General features: G+C 35.8%; 1 protein-coding gene across 2 annotated transcripts; it reads left to right on the forward strand.

Annotated features, from left to right (window-relative positions):
- Positions 1–254: 254 nt before the first annotated feature.
- LOC102614353 (ABC transporter G family member 34-like) lies at positions 255–20,915 on the forward strand. Of its 2 annotated transcripts, XM_006481763.4 has the most exons (21): positions 355–668; positions 13,785–14,097; positions 14,201–14,321; positions 14,428–14,516; positions 14,596–14,680; positions 14,778–15,068; positions 15,151–15,241; positions 15,396–16,296; positions 16,464–16,624; positions 16,768–16,871; positions 17,036–17,201; positions 17,289–17,363; positions 17,626–17,762; positions 17,882–18,214; positions 18,317–18,607; positions 18,717–18,800; positions 18,985–19,118; positions 19,251–19,478; positions 19,691–19,862; positions 19,983–20,237; positions 20,466–20,915. In XM_006481763.4, the coding sequence occupies exons 1-21, from the start codon at positions 599–601 to the stop codon at positions 20,739–20,741; spliced, it is 4,377 nt and encodes a 1,458-aa protein (XP_006481826.1). In that variant the 5' UTR covers positions 355–598; the 3' UTR covers positions 20,742–20,915. The 2 variants fall into 2 exon arrangements, with proteins under 2 accessions (XP_052299638.1, XP_006481826.1); XM_052443678.1 differs by lacking the exons at positions 13,785–14,097; positions 14,201–14,321; positions 14,428–14,516; ... (15 more) ...; positions 19,983–20,237; positions 20,466–20,915 and adding exons at positions 1,079–1,199; positions 1,306–1,394; positions 1,475–1,559; ... (14 more) ...; positions 6,527–6,781; positions 7,016–7,443 and having other exon boundaries at positions 255–981.
- The last annotated feature ends 1,933 nt before the right edge of the window (positions 20,916–22,848 follow it).

Here is a 22,848-nt window from a genome sequence, read left to right on the forward strand (position 1 = left end):
CTCGAAGAGGCTGCTCAAAAAGGGTAAAAGAATAAATGAATAAATAAATAAACAGCTACGAGAAGATGAAGAAAATGTTCCCAATTATTTCACCAACATAATTATAAAATATATTATAATAAGAAGCATCCTCGACATTAATTAACAATAATCCAGCATCTAGATGCAGAGAAACTCCCGATTTTATATTGACTAGTCATCGTTGTTGACTAACAACGATTCCACAAACCAACATTGGCCTCCAAACAGAAATACCAAGAACCAACGTGTCTAAAATTATTTTGTAATCTTAAAAGTCAGAACCCGCCTGTTGACTACCGTTTTCTCGTAAATCGTTTCTGTTAAATAGCCCCCCCACTCCCTCTCTGATTCTCTCATCTTGTCGTACTTTTCTGAAAACATCCCATGGTTTCGGAAACCTTTCTTTTTTCCGGACATTCATTCGTTCGTTCAAACTAATTAAGCTGTTTTGCAAAGTTTTCATTTTCATTTATTTCTTAATTATTTATTTTATATTTCTGTAAAGAGTTATAGCAAGAAGAAAAAGGAAAAAAGATCTAAGAAAAAGGTCGGTTAAGATTTGATTAAACTCAGCAACATGAGTATTAGAGTGGCAGATGATCTAGCAAGATCATTTTCCGTGAGAGGGGGGCAGAGCATATCATCGGGTAGCCACCGGAGCTGGGCGTCGGCCAGCATCCGGGAAGTATGGAATGCGCCGGACAATGTGTTCAGTAGGAGTGAAAGGCAGGACGATGAAGAGGAGCTGCGGTGGGCCGCCATTGAGCGGCTGCCGACCTACGATCGGCTAAAGAAGGGGATGCTAAACCAAATCCTTGAAGATGGAAAAGTTGTTAAACATGAAGTTGATGTCACTCATCTTGGCATGCAAGATAAGAAGCAGTTGATGGAAAGCATATTGAAAATTGTTGAAGAGGATAATGAAAGGTTTCTTACAAGAATTAGGCACAGAACTGATAGGTAACCGAGTATTTTCATTTACTTAGTCTTTTTTTGTGAACTGAATCGTTTCACTTGTTTTTAATGGTTAACTTCTTGTGATTAATGATTGTAACAGAGTGGGAATTGAGATTCCTAAGATTGAAGTTCGATATGATCATTTATCCGTAGACGGTGATGTGCATGTTGGAAGCAGAGCTCTTCCCACTTTGCTTAATGTTGCCTTGAACACAATAGAGGTATTTTTATTTTTGGTTTCAATTTATTCTTGGTTTCTTTGTCTGTCAATTTTTTAAATTCATTCGAGTTATAATTGATGTTCTTTTGATTATTCATCGTCAATAGAGTGCTCTAGGATTGCTCCATTTAGTCCCATCGAAGAAAAGAGATGTTCAGATTCTTAAAGATGTCAGTGGAATCGTTAAACCATCTAGGTGATTTCCTGAACCATTTATTCAAATCAGAAGAATTAATATTTGTTGTACTGGTTACTGAAATGATATATAAATTACAGGATGACACTACTTCTTGGTCCTCCTGGTGCCGGAAAAACAACGCTGATGTTGGCTCTTGCCGGGAAGCTTCATGAAAATTTGAGGGTCCGTTTCCAATCTAGTAAAACTTCTCTTACTTCTTGTTTGTTATCTTAGATTAGTTTCTGATAATCCGGATTTGGAAAACTGAACAGGCATCTGGGAAAATCACATACTGTGGCCACGAATTGAATGAGTTTGTGCCACAGAGAACCTGTGCTTACATCAGTCAACATGATCTTCACCATGGAGAGATGACAGTGAGAGAGACACTGGATTTCTCAGGACGATGCTTAGGTGTTGGTACAAGATATGAACTGCTGGCTGAACTTTCGAGAAGAGAGAAACAACAAGGAATTAAGCCGGATCCTGAGATTGATGCATTCATGAAAGCCGTGGCAGTTGCAGGCCAAGAGACTAGCTTGGTTACAGATTATGTTCTCAAGGTTTGCTCTTCATTTCAACTTAGCTTATTTCGTTCGTAACATATTTCATGATACTTAAGATTTAGAAACCGTAACAGCTTCTTGGCTTGGACATATGCGCCGATACTATGGTTGGTGATGAGATGAGAAGAGGTATTTCTGGTGGACAGAAAAAGCGTGTTACAACAGGTATGTTGCCTTCGACAAGTCCTTGAAATTCTTGTTTCTTCAGTCACAAGTTTCTCTAGTAGTAGCTGCTTTATAATTACTATGAAATTGTTTTTTTCTTCTATTGCAAGTATTAACATTTACAATCTAATTGTGTGCAGGAGAGATGTTAGTCGGAGCAGCAAAGGTGCTTTTAATGGATGAAATATCAACTGGATTGGATAGCTCTACCACTTTTCAGATTTGCAAGTTTTTGAAGCAAATGGTTCACATCATGGACGTAACAATGATCGTTGCTCTTCTGCAACCAGCACCAGAGACCTATGATCTCTTTGACGACATTATCTTAATTTCAGAAGGTCAAATTGTCTATCATGGCCCGCGTGATAATGTCCTCGAGTTCTTTGAACAAATGGGTTTCAAATGCCCTGAAAGAAAAGGAGTTGCAGATTTTCTGCAGGAAGTTACTTCGAAGAAGGATCAAGAACAATATTGGTTTAGAAAAAACCAACCCTACAGATATATTCCAGTGTCTGATTTTGTGGAAGGTTTCAAATCTTTCCACATGGGCCAGCAGCTTGCGTCGGATCTTAGGGTCCCTTATGATAAATCCCAAACCCACCCCGCTGCATTGGTGAAAGAGAAGTATGGTATTTCAAAATGGGAATTATTCAGGGCATGTTTTGCAAGGGAGTGGCTGCTGATGAAACGCAATTCGTTTGTATATATTTTCAAGACTTTCCAGTTAACATTCATGTCCTTAATTTGCATGACGGTGTTCTTTAGAACAGAAATGTCAGTGGGAGATCTGGAAGGTGGCAATAAGTATTTCGGAGCACTGTTTTTCAGTCTGCTTAATATTATGTTTAACGGGATGGCAGAACTTTCAATGACTGTTTTGAGGCTACCTGTATTTTATAAACAAAGGGATCACTTATTCTATCCTGCGTGGGCTTTTGCCTTACCTATATGGGTTCTCCGGATCCCATTATCAATCCTGGATTCAACAATATGGATCGTTCTGACCTACTACACAATAGGTTTTGCTCCAGCAGCAAGCAGGTAAAAGTAGTACTCAGATTTACAGCTTATTTTCATTGTACTTCTACACCATAGGATTTTGAGTTTATATTTCCATATTTTATTGTTTTGTCAAAGATTGCATCTGTGCTAGCTACATAGTGGTTAGAGTTTCTTTGACTGAAATTTATTTCATTTTTTCTTCGTTCAGGTTCTTCAAACAATACTTGGCATACTTTTGTATACACAATATGGCTCTGCCCCTTTACCGGTTCATTGCTGCTATTGGAAGAACTGAGGTTATTACAAACGCACTGGGTACTTTCGCCTTGTTACTCATTTTTTCACTCGGAGGATTCATCATTGCCAAAGGTAAGTTGATTTCCTTTTTCTCACTATGTTATTAATAGTGGCAAGGATTGGTATTTTGAATAAGAAATCTGAAACCTTTGATAGAAGCTATTTTCTCTTTAGTTGAAGCAGTCATTTACTTTTTGTCTGCAGATGACATTGAGCCATTCCTGGAATGGGGCTACTATGTTTCGCCTATGATGTATGGACAGACTTCCATACTTGTAGATGAATTCCTTGATGGAAGATGGGATGTGGTAAGGCCTTTTATGCTTTGGCTATTTCTTCCTGGCCATAATTCATCTGCCAATGCTTATATATCTCATTCTATTGCAGCCCAGTGGAGACCGCAGCATTAATGAACGTACACTTGGGAAAGCACTTCTCAAGAGGAGAGGCTTCTACAATGACAGTTACTGGTATTGGATTGGCATCGGAGCACTGATTGGATTTTCTTTTCTCTTCAACTTTTTGTTTATTGCAGCATTGACTTACTTGAATCGTAAGTTATCGAATTTAAACATTGTTTCTTTGCATAAAAATAAAGTTTCAATGGTGACCAATAAAAAATGTGGGACATACATTTCAGCTATCGGTGATTCAAACTCAACTGTCGTTGAAGAAGATGGAGACAAGAAGCGAGCATCTGGAAATGAAGTAGAAGGTTTATGCCCTTGCCTTGCCATCTTTAACTTTTTTTTTTTTTTCTTGCTTGTTCCTCCTATAGCAACTGCCAGTGATTAACAAGCAAATTATCTATTTTGGCAACAGAAGTTGATTTACAATCAAACATTTCATAGCCTTCTATTGGTTATGATATCAAAATGTTATAAATGCCTGAACATATTTTGAACAACCGCAGGAACGCAAATGACAGTGAGAAGTTCAACTGAAATTGTTGGAGAAGAAGAAAATGCACCAAGAAGAGGGATGATTTTGCCCTTCCAACCCCTTTCACTTACATTCAACCAGATGAATTACTACGTCGATATGCCAGCAGTAAGTCATCAGCTCAGTACATGATTAAAAATGTGACATAAATGTCTGATTGCTTTGGGATCAACTCTTTCATTTCTGTGACAAAATTTACTTGGCATTCTACTCCAGGAAATGAAAACTGAAGGAGTTGGAGAAGATCGTCTTCAACTGTTACACAGTGTCAGTGGTGCATTCAGACCAGGAGTACTGACAGCATTAATGGGTGTAAGTGGTGCAGGGAAGACAACTCTAATGGATGTATTGGCAGGAAGGAAGACCGGAGGATACATCGAAGGAGACATTAAGATTTCTGGTTACCCCAAAAAACAAGAAACGTTTGCTCGTGTCAGTGGTTATTGTGAACAGACTGACATTCATTCTCCTCATGTTACTCTCTATGAATCTCTTCTCTACTCAGCATGGCTTCGTCTTTCTTCAGACGTCGATACAAAAAAACGAAAGGTACTAATTTCGTCTATACTCTTTCGGCAGGCATTGAAAGATTACCTAATGATCCAATTGTGATTATTTTTTCTCTTCTTCCTTTTTGTCCGGCAGATATTCGTTGATGAAGTTATGGAGTTGGTTGAGCTTAAACCATTGAGGGATGCTTTGGTTGGCCTTCCAGGAGTAAATGGTCTTTCAACAGAGCAAAGGAAGAGATTGACAATTGCTGTAGAATTGGTTGCTAACCCTTCAATCATCTTCATGGACGAGCCAACATCTGGCCTTGATGCTAGAGCAGCTGCTATTGTCATGCGTACGGTTAGAAATACAGTGGATACAGGGAGAACGGTTGTGTGCACAATTCATCAGCCAAGCATAGACATTTTTGAAGCATTTGATGAGGTATTGCTGAATTCTTATAAATTTTCTTGGGAATGTGTTATTCTAAGTTTTCTAGTCTAATTTCATTGCACATATTGAAAGTGATGTTGTGCTTGTTGCAGCTTTTGTTAATGAAAAGAGGGGGCCGTGTCATTTATGCTGGACCTCTTGGTCGCGAATCTCACAAGCTCATAGAATATTTTGAAGTAAGCTTGCCTTTTTTTCCTTTCTGTGGTTGGTTCTCTTATCATTAAATAGACAAATGATTGACTTGATCATTACATTATCTCTAATGAATTTTTGGCTCAGAATTTGAGCAGTAGAAATAGGATTACCGCCAATAGGAATCAAAATGTGTACTAATATATATGAAAATTCAGGCTGTTCCAGGGGTTCCTAAAATTAAGGATGCATACAATCCTGCAACATGGATGCTCGAGGTCAGCAATATTTCGGTTGAGAATCAACTGGGAGTGGATTTTGCTGAAATTTATGCCAATTCATCTCTTCATCAGTAAGTTTGAGCCCAACACCTTTTTTGGTTACTCATATTGTTTTTTATATTGCCGCGAATTCTTGGTCTTTTTCTTATATTTTACTTTCTTGAATCACTTTTCAGGAGAAATCAGGAACTTATCAAAGAGCTTAGTACTCCACAACCTGGCTCGTCGGAACTCCACTTCCCAACCAAGTACTCCCAACCATTTTTCACTCAATTTAAGGCTTCTTTCTGGAAACAGTATTGGTCTTACTGGAGAAATCCTCAATACAATGCTATTCGATTTCTCATGACTGCCACCATCGCCATTTTCTTCGGTCTTCTCTTCTGGGACAAAGGACAGAAGAGGTAAGTCGACTCCCCTTTCCTTTTCCTTTTGGTGCTTATGCTGAAACTGATTAGACTACAATTAGTATTGCAGAATCTTTTAGGAGTTAAATTGATAAATTTTTCCCCCCTTTTTTTAAACAGTTCCAGACAACAGGATCTACAGAATCTTTTAGGAGCTATGTATTCGGTTTGTCTTTTCCTTGGGACCACCAATGCCGTGTCTGCGATACCTGTTATCTGTGTTGAGAGAACGGTATACTACCGTGAAAGAGCAGCCGGGATGTTTTCTGCATTGTCTTATGCACTTGGTCAAGTACGAAATACATTTCATCTCTTCAAGAACTTAATGTGTTTCGATAGCTAACTTCCGCTTGTGATAGAACAGGAACTTTGTTATTCGCAAACTGACTAATGAACACTCCCTAATGCTGCAGGTTGCAGTAGAGATAATATATGTGACAGCTCAAACTGTCATGTATGTTCTTATCCTTTACTCGATGATAGGATTCAAGTGGGAGCTGGGAAAATTCTTCTTGTTCTTCTACTTCATGTGGGCGTCTTTTGTCATTTTCACATTGTACGGAATGATGATTGTCGCATTGACTCCTGGCCAGCAAGTTGCTACCATTGTCTTGTCCTTCTTCCTTGCACTATGGAACTTGTTCGCCGGTTTCATGATTCCCAGAGAGGTATGTGCTGCAAACACAATACTTATTCCATATTTGATTTTCCATTTTTATCGACGTCAATATGAATAAAATCGTCCCTAAAGCCGTTGAGGGCATAGCATAAAAAATTTGTGCAGCTGCGTAAGCTGAAAATGAACAAGACCGTGCTGCATGGAAGCAAGCTTTAATTTTAATTTCTTCACAATTCTGTAGCATCTATTTTTTAGACTAACAGTTGATGTGCATACATAACAGGAAATTCCTGTCTGGTGGAGGTGGTACTACTGGCTTTCTCCGGTGGCTTGGAATCTGTATGGCCTTGTGACTTGTCAAGTTGGTGACATAGAGACACTGGTGCAGATCCCTGATGGCACTTCAATGACAGTGAAGCAATTTGTCAAAGATAATTACGATTACAAGACTAGTTTCCTTCCTGTGGTCGCTGTTGTGCATCTTGCCTGGATTGGCGTCTTCTTATTTGTGTTTGCCTATGCCATCAAATCCATCAACTTCCAAAGGAGATAAACCTGTAGCTCAAATCTTTAGAATGCTACCTATTCTTAGAATTGTAATCTTTCAATTTTGCTTGTTACTTGGACTTTTAAGTAGAAATTGTGATATGGAATCCAATGTATTCTTTTATGGAAATTAAATGAATAAAGCAGTTTAATTTTTGCAAAGAATTTTTCATAGAAACTGTGATATCTACATATTTCTTAGCCCATGGAAAAATTCAGTTTAATAAAATACCCCCACTTGATCCTGGAGTTTTCTCTAGGATTCAAACAATCTTCTGAGTTTTCTCTTCAAAGTTGTGATATTTTACGTATCTTGAAAGTATTGACTGCATGCAGATGGAGAATTAAAAGTCCATTAACCAGGAAGTATGCCAGTTTTCTGCTTTCGCGTTTCTAAATAAAACAGTGGGATTTTCACTAGCCAGTGAATTATCATCCGATCCTTGTACAGCTTTGTCTGTGTTTTTGGTTTGGTATCTCTCTCCCTCTTTCATTCATCAAGTTAATATTATTTACATGTTTACTGTGAGGATTTTCTCACAGAGCATTGATACCTGGACCTCCAGTATCTGATGAATGTGTCAGTTAGACCCCCGAGACCATAATAAGTAGCATCCAAACCCTAAATCCGTTACCTTATTTGTCATATTTAATAGATTGTCTAAATTTGACTAGAATTATAGTACTATGTATAAACTCAATCGATAGTTATAATTAAGCCCAAATAGAAATTTACATATAAGTCTAATAGAAGGCCACATATAAAGCCCAACATAGGAAATATGAAAATAAACTCTCACTACCGTATAGAGAGACTTGAACTCTCTACCTAAGACAAAAGATATTAACAAATTCTACCAAATAATTGTCAGCTATTATACCCTAAAATTAAGAATTTTTTGATAGATATTTTCTCATAAAATCAATAAACTTTGACCACATCAAGCAAAATACTAATATCAATCCACTTACCTACACTTGGTACTACTAGTAGGAAGTTAAGTTATAATTTTAGAGTGTTTGATAAATACTTGCAATTCTGTTGGAAGCTTAAGTCACAATTGTTTGATGATGAAATTTTGAAAATATATTTATTATTTAATTCATAATATTTTTGAAAAGAAACATTATTTCACCTTTTAATATGTATTTAATAATTGATCCAATGTATGAGAAAGGATAATTTATTTTAATTATGATATATGATAGGTGTAATGTCAAGATCAAAGCTACTTGATTCAAAGTTCAAACCAAACCCACATCAAATTAACTAGAGTGGTTCGTTAAAAGAAAAAGAAGAAAAAAAAAAAAAAAGAGTTGCGGTTATTGAAATCCGAAGTCATGCCCGGTCACCTTCAAACTCGTACTTTGGACATTCCTTTATTTCCTTGGTGTCTTGCTACAGATATTTATGGAAACCGAATACATAACATTTTTTTTAATTGGGTATTTAAAAGACAGGATCATTATTTATATATTTTATTTATTTATTATATTTAAATTTGTTAATTGGAAAAATCCAACGTCTAAAACCACTAGCCCTTGAATTTCAGAAACGGTTATATTATAATTATACCTATCTGATAATAATAATGCAAGCTGAAGCTCTTTGAAAAGGGCAATAACAATAATAATAATAATAATAATAATGTAACTAAATGATTATAAAAATTTTTGTTATGTTATATAATCATGTAATATATATGATTATGCAGTAGTTATAAAAATTTTATTTAATTATAAAAATAATATTATTTTATTATTTTATACTTACAGAACTGTTGGATGAAAATTCAATAACTGCTGCATAAATAATTGTATAGTTATGTAACGTAAGGATCTCCGATTATAAAATAAAAAGTAAAAGAAGTCCCCTGTTACAGAAAAGCGATGTGATTACTGATGGAGTTAAAGAACACAGAAAACTGAAGTGAACAAGAATCTTGTGCCCCACGTGACCATATGTGGGCCCGCTGTGCACGAGGATTAAGGATGCTTTCACTCTGTTCACGTGGGAAGATCATAAGCAAAATTTCTCGTCCAGTGGCAGTACTATTGTGATCCGCGCATATTACTTGCTGGAGGACTGATTCCAATCAGAATGCGACACAGCAGCACTCATTGAGTTGACGTCCGGACATGCTAAGAGACAATGCTTCACTTGACCAATTCAGACAATTTGTCCGTCTGAAAAATGGAGGTGCGTAGGCTATATATATATATAGCACCCACACCGAAACAGGCCTTGCCTAACTGTCTGGAAAATATTATTAACTGTACTGCAACTGAAAGAAAGGCTTTTGTCTTTTGAGCTGATTGCATTACTGCCGTGCAAATTGAGCTTTCTTGAGAAAAGCAAAAAATGATCCTTTCCCTTTCTTTCTGGATTAAAAATCTTTCTCATTATCACGCGCGTGCATCGTTGAGTGTGAGCTCGGCAAACTTCTTAACGTTATCTCTGACTTTGATGATTCCAGCCAACTTCCTCTCTTTCATACCAGAGGCGAGGGTATTAAAATGAAGTTGCTATGTAACGGCACGTTTGGTGTTATACTGTTATATATATATATATATATTTTTTTTCAACCAGTGTTTTTTCTAAATAAAAAATAAAAAAATGGTAATATTTAAGGGGACGAAATCATATATTACTTAAAATGGCTAAATTAGCCTTTGTTGTCTTGAGTTTCCAAAGGTCTAAAATGTCGGTCTGATATTCGTCGAAGACACTATACTGACTATATAAAGGGAACCTAACCTTTCATTCAAAAAGGGATTCTCTCTTTCAATTTCTTATACACACAACTGAGGGACATTAATGCTCCTGCAAAATCTATTATGTGTGTGTGTCTCTCTCTCTCTCTCTTTTTCCCCTTTAATTTTCTGCATCTCTCTTCAGTTGTGTGTATGAGAAATTGAAAGAGAGAATCCCTTTCTAAATGAAAAGTTCCCATTTTATGTATATGTAGTTGTTTATGGAGGAAAATAACTATCCTTCTCTTGAATGTCCGTCCAAGTGCAGCTGCTTCGTGTTCACGATAATGTGATGAAATAGGATTTGCTGGTGTAAATCTATGCACCTACAACTCTATAAATTCAAATGGTGTTTTTGAGTTAATATTTTTTTATATAACCGAGACATTCATTTTGTATTTAAATGATGTCACATGCATTTAAAGGATCATTCTTTGGTAAAATTTTATAATTTTTTGAAAACTGGAACGCACATGGAATTGGCTTTTAGTTCAGGTTTAATATATGGATCGTATCTACCTATCACATATTCTCTTGTCTCTCTTCCTATGACCCTATCCCCATTTTCATGCTCTGTTCCTCTTCTTTTTTTTTTTTTGATTGATAATGATATGAATTCTAGAAAACTGAAATGCACATGCAATCATACAGTACTCACTCCAAAAAAACCAGCCTGTAAAGTCTTAATAAACTGTAACTTAGCTTTAAAATAACTAATTATTTTGTCATCTCATATTCTCATCCAGAGGCAAACATTATTGGTCAATATTAATACGTGCCAGCATTACAATAACTTCGGGAGCAAAACTATATTATAATTTTCTTTGTTCTATCTAAATCCTGGCTGGCAAGATTCTCCGCATTAATTTCGAAATTTTCAGGTAAAAGAAATAAAAAAAAAATTAATGTGTTCTATTTATTGAATTAGAAAGAAAACGAAACACACACCGATCACACAGCGGTGCTTCAGCTTTCTTTCACAAAAAAAAAGAACCAGAACCACCGTCACTAATGGCTCAGCCTAATTTCTCGAGATTTCCCCACTTCATTTCCTCTGTATGTAACTCCTTAATTTGTTTAATAAAGAAATCATGTATGCATGCCCACCATTCTGCTCTCTTTATTCAGCATATATTAAAGAACAAGAAAATGGTAGAAAATTAAATTAAATTTACGTTGATGGATAATTTAGTAATTATAAGTTTACATTGAATGAGGTTTTTGGTTATTTTAACACAAAAGTATTAACACATAGTATGCATAATCGTCAATTTTTATAATGTGTCGGGATTTTTTTTTTTTGTTTTATAATGTCTCATCCTCACCACCCAATGAAAACGTATTTATGAAAGAATAAATTGCATGGTAATAGAAAATAGTTTTTTTTAAAAAAAAAATTCGGAATCTAGCCATTTAGATGCACCATAAATATTTCCAACATGAGTGGTTGAGCTGCTACCCTCACACTTGTGGGGGCAGCAGTTCAAGCCCCCACAAAAGTATTGTGGGGCTAAAATTTCATTCTCAATTATATAAATAATTGTCTCTCTTAAAATGAGAGTGTAGTCAATATCCCTCTGTCTGATTGTAAATATATTAATAAATATTTTCATGTAATATGAGTTGTAATTCTAGGCATTAGTTCTTGTAATAAAAAAAAAATTCAATTTTATGGCTTACAAGAACGTCATCATGACGAAATTCACTACCTTTGAATTTCTTTAATTCGTTAGTGAGTTTTTTTTCAAATAGTCAATATTATTTCAAAAACAAAAATACTAGACAATTCAAAAATTAGGACTTGAAAGGTGCGTCTTCTCAGCCACCATATATGAGCAGCTCATGCAGCAACGCCGCCCCTTAGGAGTGGGCATAAGTTACACAAACGGAGCTAATCTTGTTAAAATTAGCTAAAAAGATATCATTTTAACAGGGACTGATAGGGACTCTACAGATTTAATATTGATCATACACGTCTTAATTATCTTTTTTTTTAATCTATTTGATGATCTCAGATATATTATATACATTTCCCTAGGATCTGTGGTATATATAAACCATGGTTAGATGGATTCATTTTAGTCAACACCATTATCATCAATTCTCTTAACCCCATGTTCAGCCTTCAAAAATAAAAAGAGAATTATATAGCAAGGAGAATTTTTCTTTTTACTTTGAATGCTCAGGAAAATAATGACTCGTGTAAGCCATGCATATTTCACAAATTCTGTCAACAAAATTCAACAAGTCCCAATAGATAGTACTGTATCAATAGTAATTGGGAATACTATTGGCTAATTAATTTAATTCGTAATTAGACAAGTAAATCAGAATCAATATCATGCCGTTGTTGTCAGCATTTTGTCTAGATTTTTTTTTTTATCTAAATATCAGTGATAAGATTATCAGCAAGTCTCCATCAACTTCTTGTTTTTAAAATAAATATAAATCAAGATGGACCGACGAATCTCCATCACCTTGCTTGGCTTTTTCGTAATTGTAGGAGACTAAAAATATATTTAAAATTGTAGGGTTACCTGTTTGGAGGGGTAAGTAGCTGAGTACAATAATTGCCACATCATTAAACGGCGTCGTGGTGATTAAAATCACGACTTCAATCAATATGTTTAGATTTTTTTTTAAATGGTCAACGATAGTTAAGGACTAATGTGTAAAGAAATTGAACAAGGTGGGTTCATTTGTCAAAATATCCAAACCTGTAGGTTTTTTTATTTCTCTAGAAGCAAAAGGTTTGAGTTGAGCCCCTCTTTTACGAATGCGAAGAATTTCTATTTGCCGATGAATAGAGTCTACAAAAGAAGACGAAGAAACTCTTCGTCAATTATTTGACCAATATAAATATAAAATCAAAAGCTCCTCCCAAATTACAGCGTCTCGATGCAATTATTTCGACTTTTTTCTAATATAAATAATCGAAGATTCCTCCTCATCTTCGCCAACTACTAGCTGTCAATATCATGAATTGGACAACAGACTTCTTGGTCTAGTTGATAGGACTTGACTAGCTTACAGAATCTGTAAGCTACAGACTGCAGCATCAGCCGTTGGATGTGGTTGGATGTGGGGTGAGAAACTAAACAATAGAAGATCGGATGGTGGGATGACGGGAGATGTTTGTTACAGAATCTGTACCATAGACAGGTCCCTAGTTGATAACATGATCCATGAGAAACAAAACCCGAAACGTGATCCAAACGTCGATGTATAAATAAACAGAGAGAGCCCGCCTCTTTTGACGAGCGTTACATCGTAAATTATTTCCATTACCGAAATATAATCATTAATCAATAAAATTTCATAGACTAAATAAACAAATATAACAATAATAACAAAATAAAACGTGTTGCAAAATTAAGAATTTTAAATTAAAAAAAAAAAATAAATGCAGAACCCGCCTGCTTTGACGAACGTTCCACGCAAGTAGTCTTTCTTTTTTATAAATTGCCAGGCTGCTGCATCCACTAGCACCCTTCACACTCCCTTTTAAAATTCATTTCTCCCACCAGCTTCAATTTCATTCTTTGATTCAAGCCATAAGCTGTTTTGTAAAGTTTTTCGTTTATATTCAATCGGTTTACATCTTATTTTCTAAAGACTTTAATAAGAAAAAGATAATAAAAATAAAGAAGAAGAAGAGGAGGATTGGATTGAACTCAGCAAGATGAGTGCCACCGTGGCAGACGATCTAGCAAGATCATTTTCCGTGAGAGGGGGGCAGAGCATATCATCAGGTAGCCGCCGGAGCTGGGCGTCGGCCAGCATCCGGGAAGTATGGAATGCGCCGGACAATGTGTTCAGTAGGAGTGAAAGGCAGGACGATGAAGAGGAGCTGCGGTGGGCCGCCATTGAGCGGCTGCCGACCTACGATCGGCTAAAGAAGGGCATGCTAAACCAAGTTCTTGAAGATGGAAAAGTTGTTAAACATGAAGTTGATGTCAGTAATCTTGCCGTCCAAGACAAGAAGCGGTTGCTCGAAAGTATATTGAAAATCGTTGAAGAGGATAATGAAAAGTTCCTTAAAAGAATTAGGCACAGAACTGATAGGTAAACAAGTATTTTTCATTTTATTTTGTTTGATTTTGCCGATTGAATCATTTGACTTTTTTTTTTTAATGGTACACTTCTTTGTGATTAATGATTGTAACAGAGTGGGAATTGAGATTCCTAAGATTGAAGTTCGATATGATCATTTATCCGTAGAAGGTGATGTGCATGTTGGAACCAGAGCTCTCCCTACCTTGCTTAATGTTGCCTTGAACATGTTGGAGGTTTTTTTTTTCCCCTTTTCCATTTATTCTTGGTATCTTTGTCTGCCAATTTCTAAAATTCTTTTGAAGATTAATTGTTGTTCTTCTGATTTTTCATGGAAAATAGAGCGCTCTAGGATTGTTGCATTTAGTCCCATCTAAGAAAAGAAGCGTTCGGATCCTTAAAGATGTCAGTGGGATTGTCAAACCATCAAGGTAATTAATTTCATGAAATATGTTTTGTGATCTGATTAACCAATATTTGTTGTATCGGTTACTGACATAGAAATTTCAGGATGACACTACTTCTTGGTCCTCCTGGTGCCGGGAAAACAACATTGATGTTGGCTCTTGCTGGGAAGCTTGGTAAAGATTTGAGGGTCTGTTTCCCATCTCTTTACAATTTGATCTCTGATTACTTTATGTTTAATTATCTTAGATAAGTTTCTGACAATCTGGATTTGGAGAACTGCACAGGCATCTGGGAAAATCACATACTGTGGCCATGAATTGAATGAGTTTGTGCCACAGAGAACCTGTGCTTACATCAGTCAACATGATCTTCACCATGGAGAGATGACAGTGAGAGAGACACTGGATTTCTCAGGAAGATGCTTAGGTGTTGGTACAAGATATGAACTGCTGGCTGAACTTTCGAGAAGAGAGAAACAAGCAGGAATTAAGCCAGATCCTGAGATTGATGCATTCATGAAAGCTGTGGCAGTTGCAGGCCAAGAAACTAGTTTGGTTACAGACTATGTTCTCAAGGTTTGCTCTCCATTTCAACTTTGTTTTGTTTCACACGTTCGTAACATATTTCATGATACATAAAATTTATTAACCATAACAGATTCTTGGCTTGGATATATGTGCCGATACTATGGTTGGTGATGAGATGAGAAGAGGTATTTCTGGTGGTCAGAAAAAGCGTGTTACAACTGGTATGTTGCCCGCGACAAGTCCTTGGCAATCTTGATTGCTCATTCATAAGTTTCTCTAGCAGTAGCAGCTTCTTAAAAATTGTTGCTTTATCTTAAAAAAAAATTATTTTCTTTATTGCAAAGCATCAACATTTAACAATTTTAATGTGTGCAGGAGAGATGTTGGTTGGAACGGCAAATGTTCTTTATATGGATGAAATATCAACTGGGTTGGATAGCTCCACCACTTTTCAGATTTGCAAGTTTTTGAAGCAAATGGTTCACATCCTGGATGTAACAATGATTGTTGCTCTTCTGCAACCAGCACCAGAGACGTATGATCTTTTTGATGATATTATCTTACTTTCAGAAGGTCAAATTGTCTACCAAGGTCCACGTGATAATGTCCTTGAGTTCTTTGAACACATGGGTTTCAAATGCCCTGAAAGAAAAGGAGTTGCAGATTTTCTGCAAGAAGTCACTTCGAAAAAGGATCAAGAACAATATTGGTTTAGAAAAAACCAACCCTACAGATATATTCCAGTGTCTGATTTTGTGGAAGGTTTTAAATCTTTCCACATGGGCCAGCAGATTGCATCGGATCTTAGGGTCCCTTATGATAAATCCCAAGCCCATCCAGCTTCGTTGGTGAAAGAGAAGTATGGTATTTCAAAATGGGAATTGTTCAGGGCATGTTTTGCAAGGGAGTGGCTGCTAATGAAGCGCAATTCGTTTGTATATATTTTCAAGACTTTCCAGTTAACATTCATGTCCTTAATTTGCATGACGGTGTACTTCAGAACAGAAATGTCAGTGGGAGATATGAATGGTGGCAGTAGGTATTTTGGAGCACTGTTTTTCAGTCTGCTCAATATAATGTTTAACGGGTTTGCTGAAAATGCAATGACCGTTTTGAGGCTCCCCATATTTTACAAACAAAGGGATCACTTATTCTATCCTTCCTGGGCTTTTGCCTTACCTATATGGCTTCTCAGGATCCCAATATCAATCCTGGATTCAACAATATGGGTCGCTCTGACTTACTACACCATAGGTTATGATCCAGCAGCAAGCAGGTAATGGTAGTTCTTAGAGTCACAGTTCTATATCTCACAACATTGACAGTACAACTATAATATGTGGATTTTAAGTTTTTGATTTTTCATAGCTATGAGTCAGTGCTAGATCTAACAGTTATTTGAGTTTCTTGGACTGAAATTTATCTCCTTGTTCTTTCCTTTAGGTTCTTCAAGCAATTCTTGGCATTCTTTTCTATTCATAATATGTCTCTGCCTCTTTACCGGTTAGTTGCTGCTGTTGGAAGAACTGAAGTTATTTCAAACACACTGGGTACTTTCATCTTGTTAATCATGATATCGCTTGGAGGATTCGTCATGGCCAAAGGTAAGCTGATTACCTTTTTCTTTCTCACTATTAAGTTATTTTTTGCTGGATTATGAACAAAAAAATTGTGCCTTTAATAGAAATTCTATTCTCGTTAAGGAATAATGGATCAGTTCAATCATATTTTCATTTTGTGCCTGCAGATGACATTGAGCCGTTTCTGAGATGGGGCTACTATATTTCCCCTATGATGTATGGACAGACTTCGTTACTTGTAAATGAATTCCTTGGTGGAAGATGGGATGCAGTAAGATCTATTTTGCTTTGACTTTTTCCTCTTGTGATTCTCATTCCATTTACTGATATAAATGATAAATGCATTTTACACACATAAATATTGTCATCTCTTATTTTCCTCATTTCCTGGCCATAATTCATCCGCCATAACTCATATGTTTCAATATATTGCAGCAAAATAAAGACCCCAGTATTAATCAACCTACAATTGGGAAAGTACTTCTCAAAATTAGGGGCTTCTCCACTGAAAGTAATTGGTATTGGATTGGCGTTGGAGCACTGACTGGATTTTCTTTTCTCTTCAACTTTCTGTTTATTGCAGCTTTGGCTTACTTAAATCGTAAGTAATCGAATTTAAACCTTGTTTCTTTGCATAAAAATAAAGTTTCTATCTTGACCAACACAAAATGTGGGATATACGTTTCAGCTATTGGTGATTCAAATTCGACTGTCATAGAAGAAGATGGAGAGAAGCAGCGAGCATCTGGACATGAAGCAGAAGGTTTATGACCTTGCCTTGCCTCATTTAGTGTTTTTTTTTTTCTTCCCTTCTATTCTTGCCTTTTTCCCATTGTCTCTGCTGGTGATTTAGTCAGAGATTAACATGCAGTTGATCTGTTTTCGTATGAGAGGTTGATTAACTTGTATGCTACCATAATATAGCTGCAATTAAGCTTCCGATTTACAATCAAACTTTTTATAACCTCCTATTGGTTATGATATCAAATCGTTATAAATGCCCAAACTATTTTGAACTACTGCAGGTATGCAAATGGCAGTGAGAAGTTCATCTAAAACTGTTGGGGCTGCTCAAAATGTAACTAATAGGGGGATGATTTTACCCTTCCAGCCCCTTTCACTTACATTCGACAATATGAGCTACTTCGTGGATATGCCTGCAGTAAGTCATCGTCTCAATACATGATAAAACATATGACGTAGATATCTAATTGCTTTGGAAACAACTCTTTTCATTTATGCGGCCAAAATTTGACGTAATTACTTGGCATTCTACTCCAGGAAATGAAGACTGAAGGAGTTGGAGAAGATCGTCTTCAACTGCTACACAGTGTCAGCGGTGTATTCAGGCCAGGAGTATTGACAGCATTAATGGGTGTAAGTGGTGCGGGGAAGACAACTCTGATGGATGTATTGGCAGGAAGGAAGACCGGAGGATATATTGAAGGGGACATTAAAATTTCTGGTTATCCCAAAAACCAAGAAACATTTGCTCGAGTGAGTGGTTATTGTGAACAGAATGACATTCATTCACCCTATGTTACCGTCTATGAATCTCTCCTCTACTCAGCATGGCTTCGTCTTTCTTCAGACGTTGATACGAAAAAAAGAAAGGTATATATTTCATCTAGAATCCTTCTTTTCAATGTGGTTTGACAAATTACCTGATGATCCTATTGTGTGTTTATTTTTCTCTACTTCCTTTGTGTCTGGCAGATGTTTGTTGATGAAGTTATGGAGCTTGTTGAGCTCAAATCATTGAATGATTCTATGGTTGGCCTTCCCGGAGTAAGTGGTCTTTCGACAGAGCAAAGGAAGAGATTGACGATTGCTGTAGAATTGGTTGCTAACCCTTCTATCATCTTCATGGATGAGCCTACATCTGGGCTTGATGCTAGAGCTGCTGCTATTGTCATGCGTACTGTTAGAAATACAGTGGATACAGGGAGAACAGTTGTGTGTACAATCCACCAGCCAAGCATAGACATTTTTGAAGCATTTGACGAGGTACTTTCCAAATCTTATAAGTTTTCATCATAAATATATTATTGTTAGTTTTCTTCAGAAATATGTCATTTTGTTGCATGTATTGAAAATGATATTGTGGTTGTTGCAGCTATTGTTGTTGAAAAGAGGGGGCCGCGTCATTTATGCTGGACCTCTTGGTCACGAATCTCACAAGCTCATAGAGTATTTTGAGGTTAGCATTCCCTTTTTTCCTGCTCTTTCTGTGGATGGCTCTCTTTAGTTTTGAAAAGACAAATGATAGACTTAATCATTTCAGTTTTAAAAATTTCTAATGAATATTTGGCTCTGATCTTGAGTAGTAATTGAATTACCACTAGCAAGAATCAAAACATGCACTAACATCAATAAACAATCAGGCTGTTCCAGGGGTTCCTAAAATTAAGGAAGCATACAATCCTGCAACATGGATGCTGGAGGTCAGTAACATTTCAGTTGAGAATCAACTGGGAATTGATTTTGCTGAAGTTTATGCTGATTCATCGCTTCATCAGTAAGTTTGAGTCCAACACATGATTTCAAATTTTCAACATGCTACGGCTCATTTTTAAATTAATTCATTTTTCATATAGGCGCGGATTTCAAGTTATTTTATTAAATTATTACTTTCTTGACACCCTTTCAGGAGGAATAAGGAACTTATCAAAGAGCTTAGTACTCCACCACCTGGCTCGTCAGATCTCTACTTCCCAACCAAATACTCTCAACCATTTTTAACCCAATTTAGGGCTTGTTTCTGGAAACAGTATTGGTCTTATTGGAGAAACCCTCAGTACAATGCTATCCGATTTGGCATGACTCTTGTCATTGCCATTTTCTTTGGTTTAATCTACTGGGACAAAGGACAGAAGACGTAAGTTGACTTCCATTTTCTATTTGGTTCTTATGTTAAATTACCATTAGCGGTACGATACAAAAAAATTCTGCAAAATGTCAATACTCTAAATTTTAATATGATTATTCCTTCTATATAAAGTGTGCTTAAATTGTTTGTCTTGATGAAAATTTGAAACTATTGGTTTTGTATGAATTAAATTGATATATATTTTTTTCTTTTTTAAACAGTTCCAAACAACAAGATCTGCAGAATCTTTTTGGAGCTATGTATTCTATTTGTATTTTCCTTGGAACCAGCAATGCCATATCCGTGATACCCGTTATCTGCGTTGAGAGAACAGTATACTACCGTGAAAGAGCCGCAGGGATGTTTGCTGCAATGCCTTATGCACTTGCTCAAGTAAGAAATACATTTCATCTCTTCAAGAACTTAATGTGTTTCGATTCTATCTTCCCTTTGTAATGGATCAGAAACTTTATTATTTGCAAGCTGTTTAATGAACATCTCCTAATGCTGCAGGTAGCCGTAGAGATAATATATGTATCAGTTCAAAGTGTTGTGTATGTTCTTATCCTTTACGCGATGATTGGATTCAAGTGGGAGCTGGGAAAATTCTGCTTGTTCTTCTACTTCATGTGGGCGTCTTTTATCATTTTCACATTGTACGGAATGATGATTGTCGCATTGACTCCTGGCCAGCAAGTTGCTACCATTGTCTTGTCCTTCTTCCTTAGTGTATGGAACTTGTTCTCCGGTTTCCTCGTTGCCAGATCGGTATGTGCTGCAAACAAAATACTTGTTCCATATTTGATTTTCCATTTTTATCCATGCCAATTTGAATAAAATCATCCCTAAAGCCGTTGAGGGCATAGCATAAAAAATTGTGCAGGTGGTTAAGCTGAAAATGAACAAGACAGAGCTGCATGGAAGCAAGTTTTAGTTTTAATTTCTTGATAATTCTGCATTGTGCATTTTTAAACTGACACTCGATCTGCGTTACAGGATATTCCTGTCTGGTGGAGGTGGTACTACTGGCTTTCTCCGGTGGCTTGGAATCTGTATGGCCTTGTGACTTGTCAAGTTGGTGACTTAGAGTCACTTGTGGAGATTCCTGATGGTAATAATACTAAAATGACAGTGAAGCAATTCATCGAAGATAATTATGATTTCAAGAAAGATTTCATTCCTGTCGTTAGTATCATGCATATTGTCTGGATGGCTGTGTTCTTGTTTGTGTTTGCCTATGCCATCAAGGCCATCAACTTCCAAAGGAGATAAACCAGCTTAAATCTTAAGAATGGTAGACCTAAGTGAGCATGTGGGAAACAAAAGGTTACCACATTTTTTTTTTCTTTTGTACTTCCTTTTTCTTGTTTAGTAATTGACTGTGATATAAATGTATGTTTGTAATGTACTTTGTTCAATAAGAATGCAAGTATTTTTTTGACAGAATTTAGTTGCAGAAACTATCCTTTTTTGTTTCGAAAGCAGAACACGACTGTAATCTTAATCTCATTTGTTGTTCTGACCCCACGAACTATGACCTCACCTCTTGTGCTATCAAACATGAGATAAAGATTTTATTCAAGCATCCAACCAACACCGTAAAAGAAACTGCCCATTTGATCTGCTCCTTAAATATTGATTTTCCTTGTATATTCGCGAAAGCCTTACAAAATTACAGCACTAGTTATCTTTGACTAAGAAATGATTGGTTAATGATAAAGTGTGGGATCAAATTTAATCTTTAAGTCACAATAGTTACTAAATAATTTAGTATTATAATTTTTAAATTGTAAGTATTCTATCTTAATTATATGCAGGACCTTAAAAAAAAAAAAGGAAACAAACCTAACTGATTTAAAAACCCTTCAGAAATGGAAGCCACACGGTGATTGGCTGCCGCCTCAGCCATTTACCATAGCACGTTTGAGAAGTGTCTTGAACTACTATAAATAAGTGGTTTTTATTATGTTTTTAGGAGACAAGTAATAAAATTAATTCTAATTCCTATTAATTCTTCTCCCTTCTCTTTAAATTCTTTATCTATTCTCTCTTAATTCTCTAATCAAAACCCTAGAATCCTATCAGTAATCAAATATCTACAAAATAAAATTATGTTTTGTGATTTTTTTTTCAACTAAACGAATTAGTGTTGTTTTTATGTGAAGTCATGATTATTAATTTTGATACGTGTCATTTAAATTATTGAATGGATAAAATTGAACTCAATCTTAGTTTTTTTGGTAAACACAAAAGCATATCGTTTTACAGGTTATTTAATATTAAAAAACTAATAGATGTTAAACCTTTTTTTTTTCTTCTCATTTCTTTTATCGTCTTCTCCCCTAAGTAGCCGTCCCCTTCTTCCGTGATTTTTTTTTTCCTTTGCTTCATTAGATACTTTAGTTTTGTTAGTGCGATGGTCATAGATGAGGTGATGGGCCATCATTTTTTAATTATTTATTACCAAAATTCATGTTTATGAGTATGACGGAGGAATTGTTTTTTTGATCACCTGAAAAAATAAATTAATTAATTAAACATAATAGTATAAAATTTTGAAAACCTAAAAAAAAAAAAAAAACTAATCTTGTCCAATTTCTTCTTAATTTTGTCTCTTTTTTCTTTCTTTCTTTAAGTTTATTACCAAATTAAAATTTGTGATTAGGGAAGCAAAGGAAAAAAAAAATTAATAAGAAGAAGAAAAAAAAAATTAAAAAAAATTTCCAAACTACTCTTAATAATTTTTTTTTTTTTTTGAGTTTTGTCTAGGGTTCCAAAAAACTTTCGAATGTAATATGTAACATATCTACGTTGGAATTATGTTAACTTAAAATGTCCTTAGCCCATTTTAAAACAATTCTTTATGCAATGTAAAAATTTCACCACGTGTAGTCAGTATTGATCGCGAGAAAACGGGGGAAAAAAAAAAGCCAGAAAGAACTTCACTGCTCGGACTAAAGGCTTTTCAAGTTAATTCTTCATGAATTGAACACAATCAGATTGAATGACAGCAACAATACAGAACCAAGAACAAAATTGATGAACGCAGTTGTATGCAACCAAGTTATGAAGAAAAAAAATATATATATATACTCACTTTATAGATCAAAGAATCAAGATACAGATTGGAGCTACAGAGGAAATTGCATAGATCACAATGAAATAAATCCTATGGAAAACGAGTAACTAACGAAGAAGAAAATGAGCTGACACCAGGTGCTGTTCATCAGCCACTTTTGTTCTGATATTCCTCGAAAATGCACGACAGAATCGCGAAGAGTTTCCGCCACGTCATCATAAACTATCACAAAGACCCCTTAATCTGAGGTAAATCTGTGAAAAGGCCCACAAATTCTTCAAGGTTTCCATTTGAGTCCAA

Source organism: Citrus sinensis, chromosome 6, assembly GCF_022201045.2.
Source record: "Citrus sinensis cultivar Valencia sweet orange chromosome 6, DVS_A1.0, whole genome shotgun sequence".
Lineage (NCBI taxonomy): Eukaryota > Viridiplantae > Streptophyta > Magnoliopsida > Sapindales > Rutaceae > Citrus > Citrus sinensis.

Bases quoted from the DNA above. Each gene is read 5' to 3' on its own strand.
- LOC102614353 (XM_006481763.4), top strand. From the start codon at position 599: ATGAGTATTAGAGTGGCAGATGATCTAGCAAGATCATTTTCCGTGAGA. The intron at 669-13,784 runs GTAGCCACCGGA...GCATATCATCAG, and splicing joins GGGGCAGAGCATATCATCGG to GTAGCCGCCGGAGCTGGGCG. The intron at 17,763-17,881 runs GTAAGTCATCGT...ATTCTACTCCAG, and splicing joins ACTTCGTGGATATGCCTGCA to GAAATGAAGACTGAAGGAGT.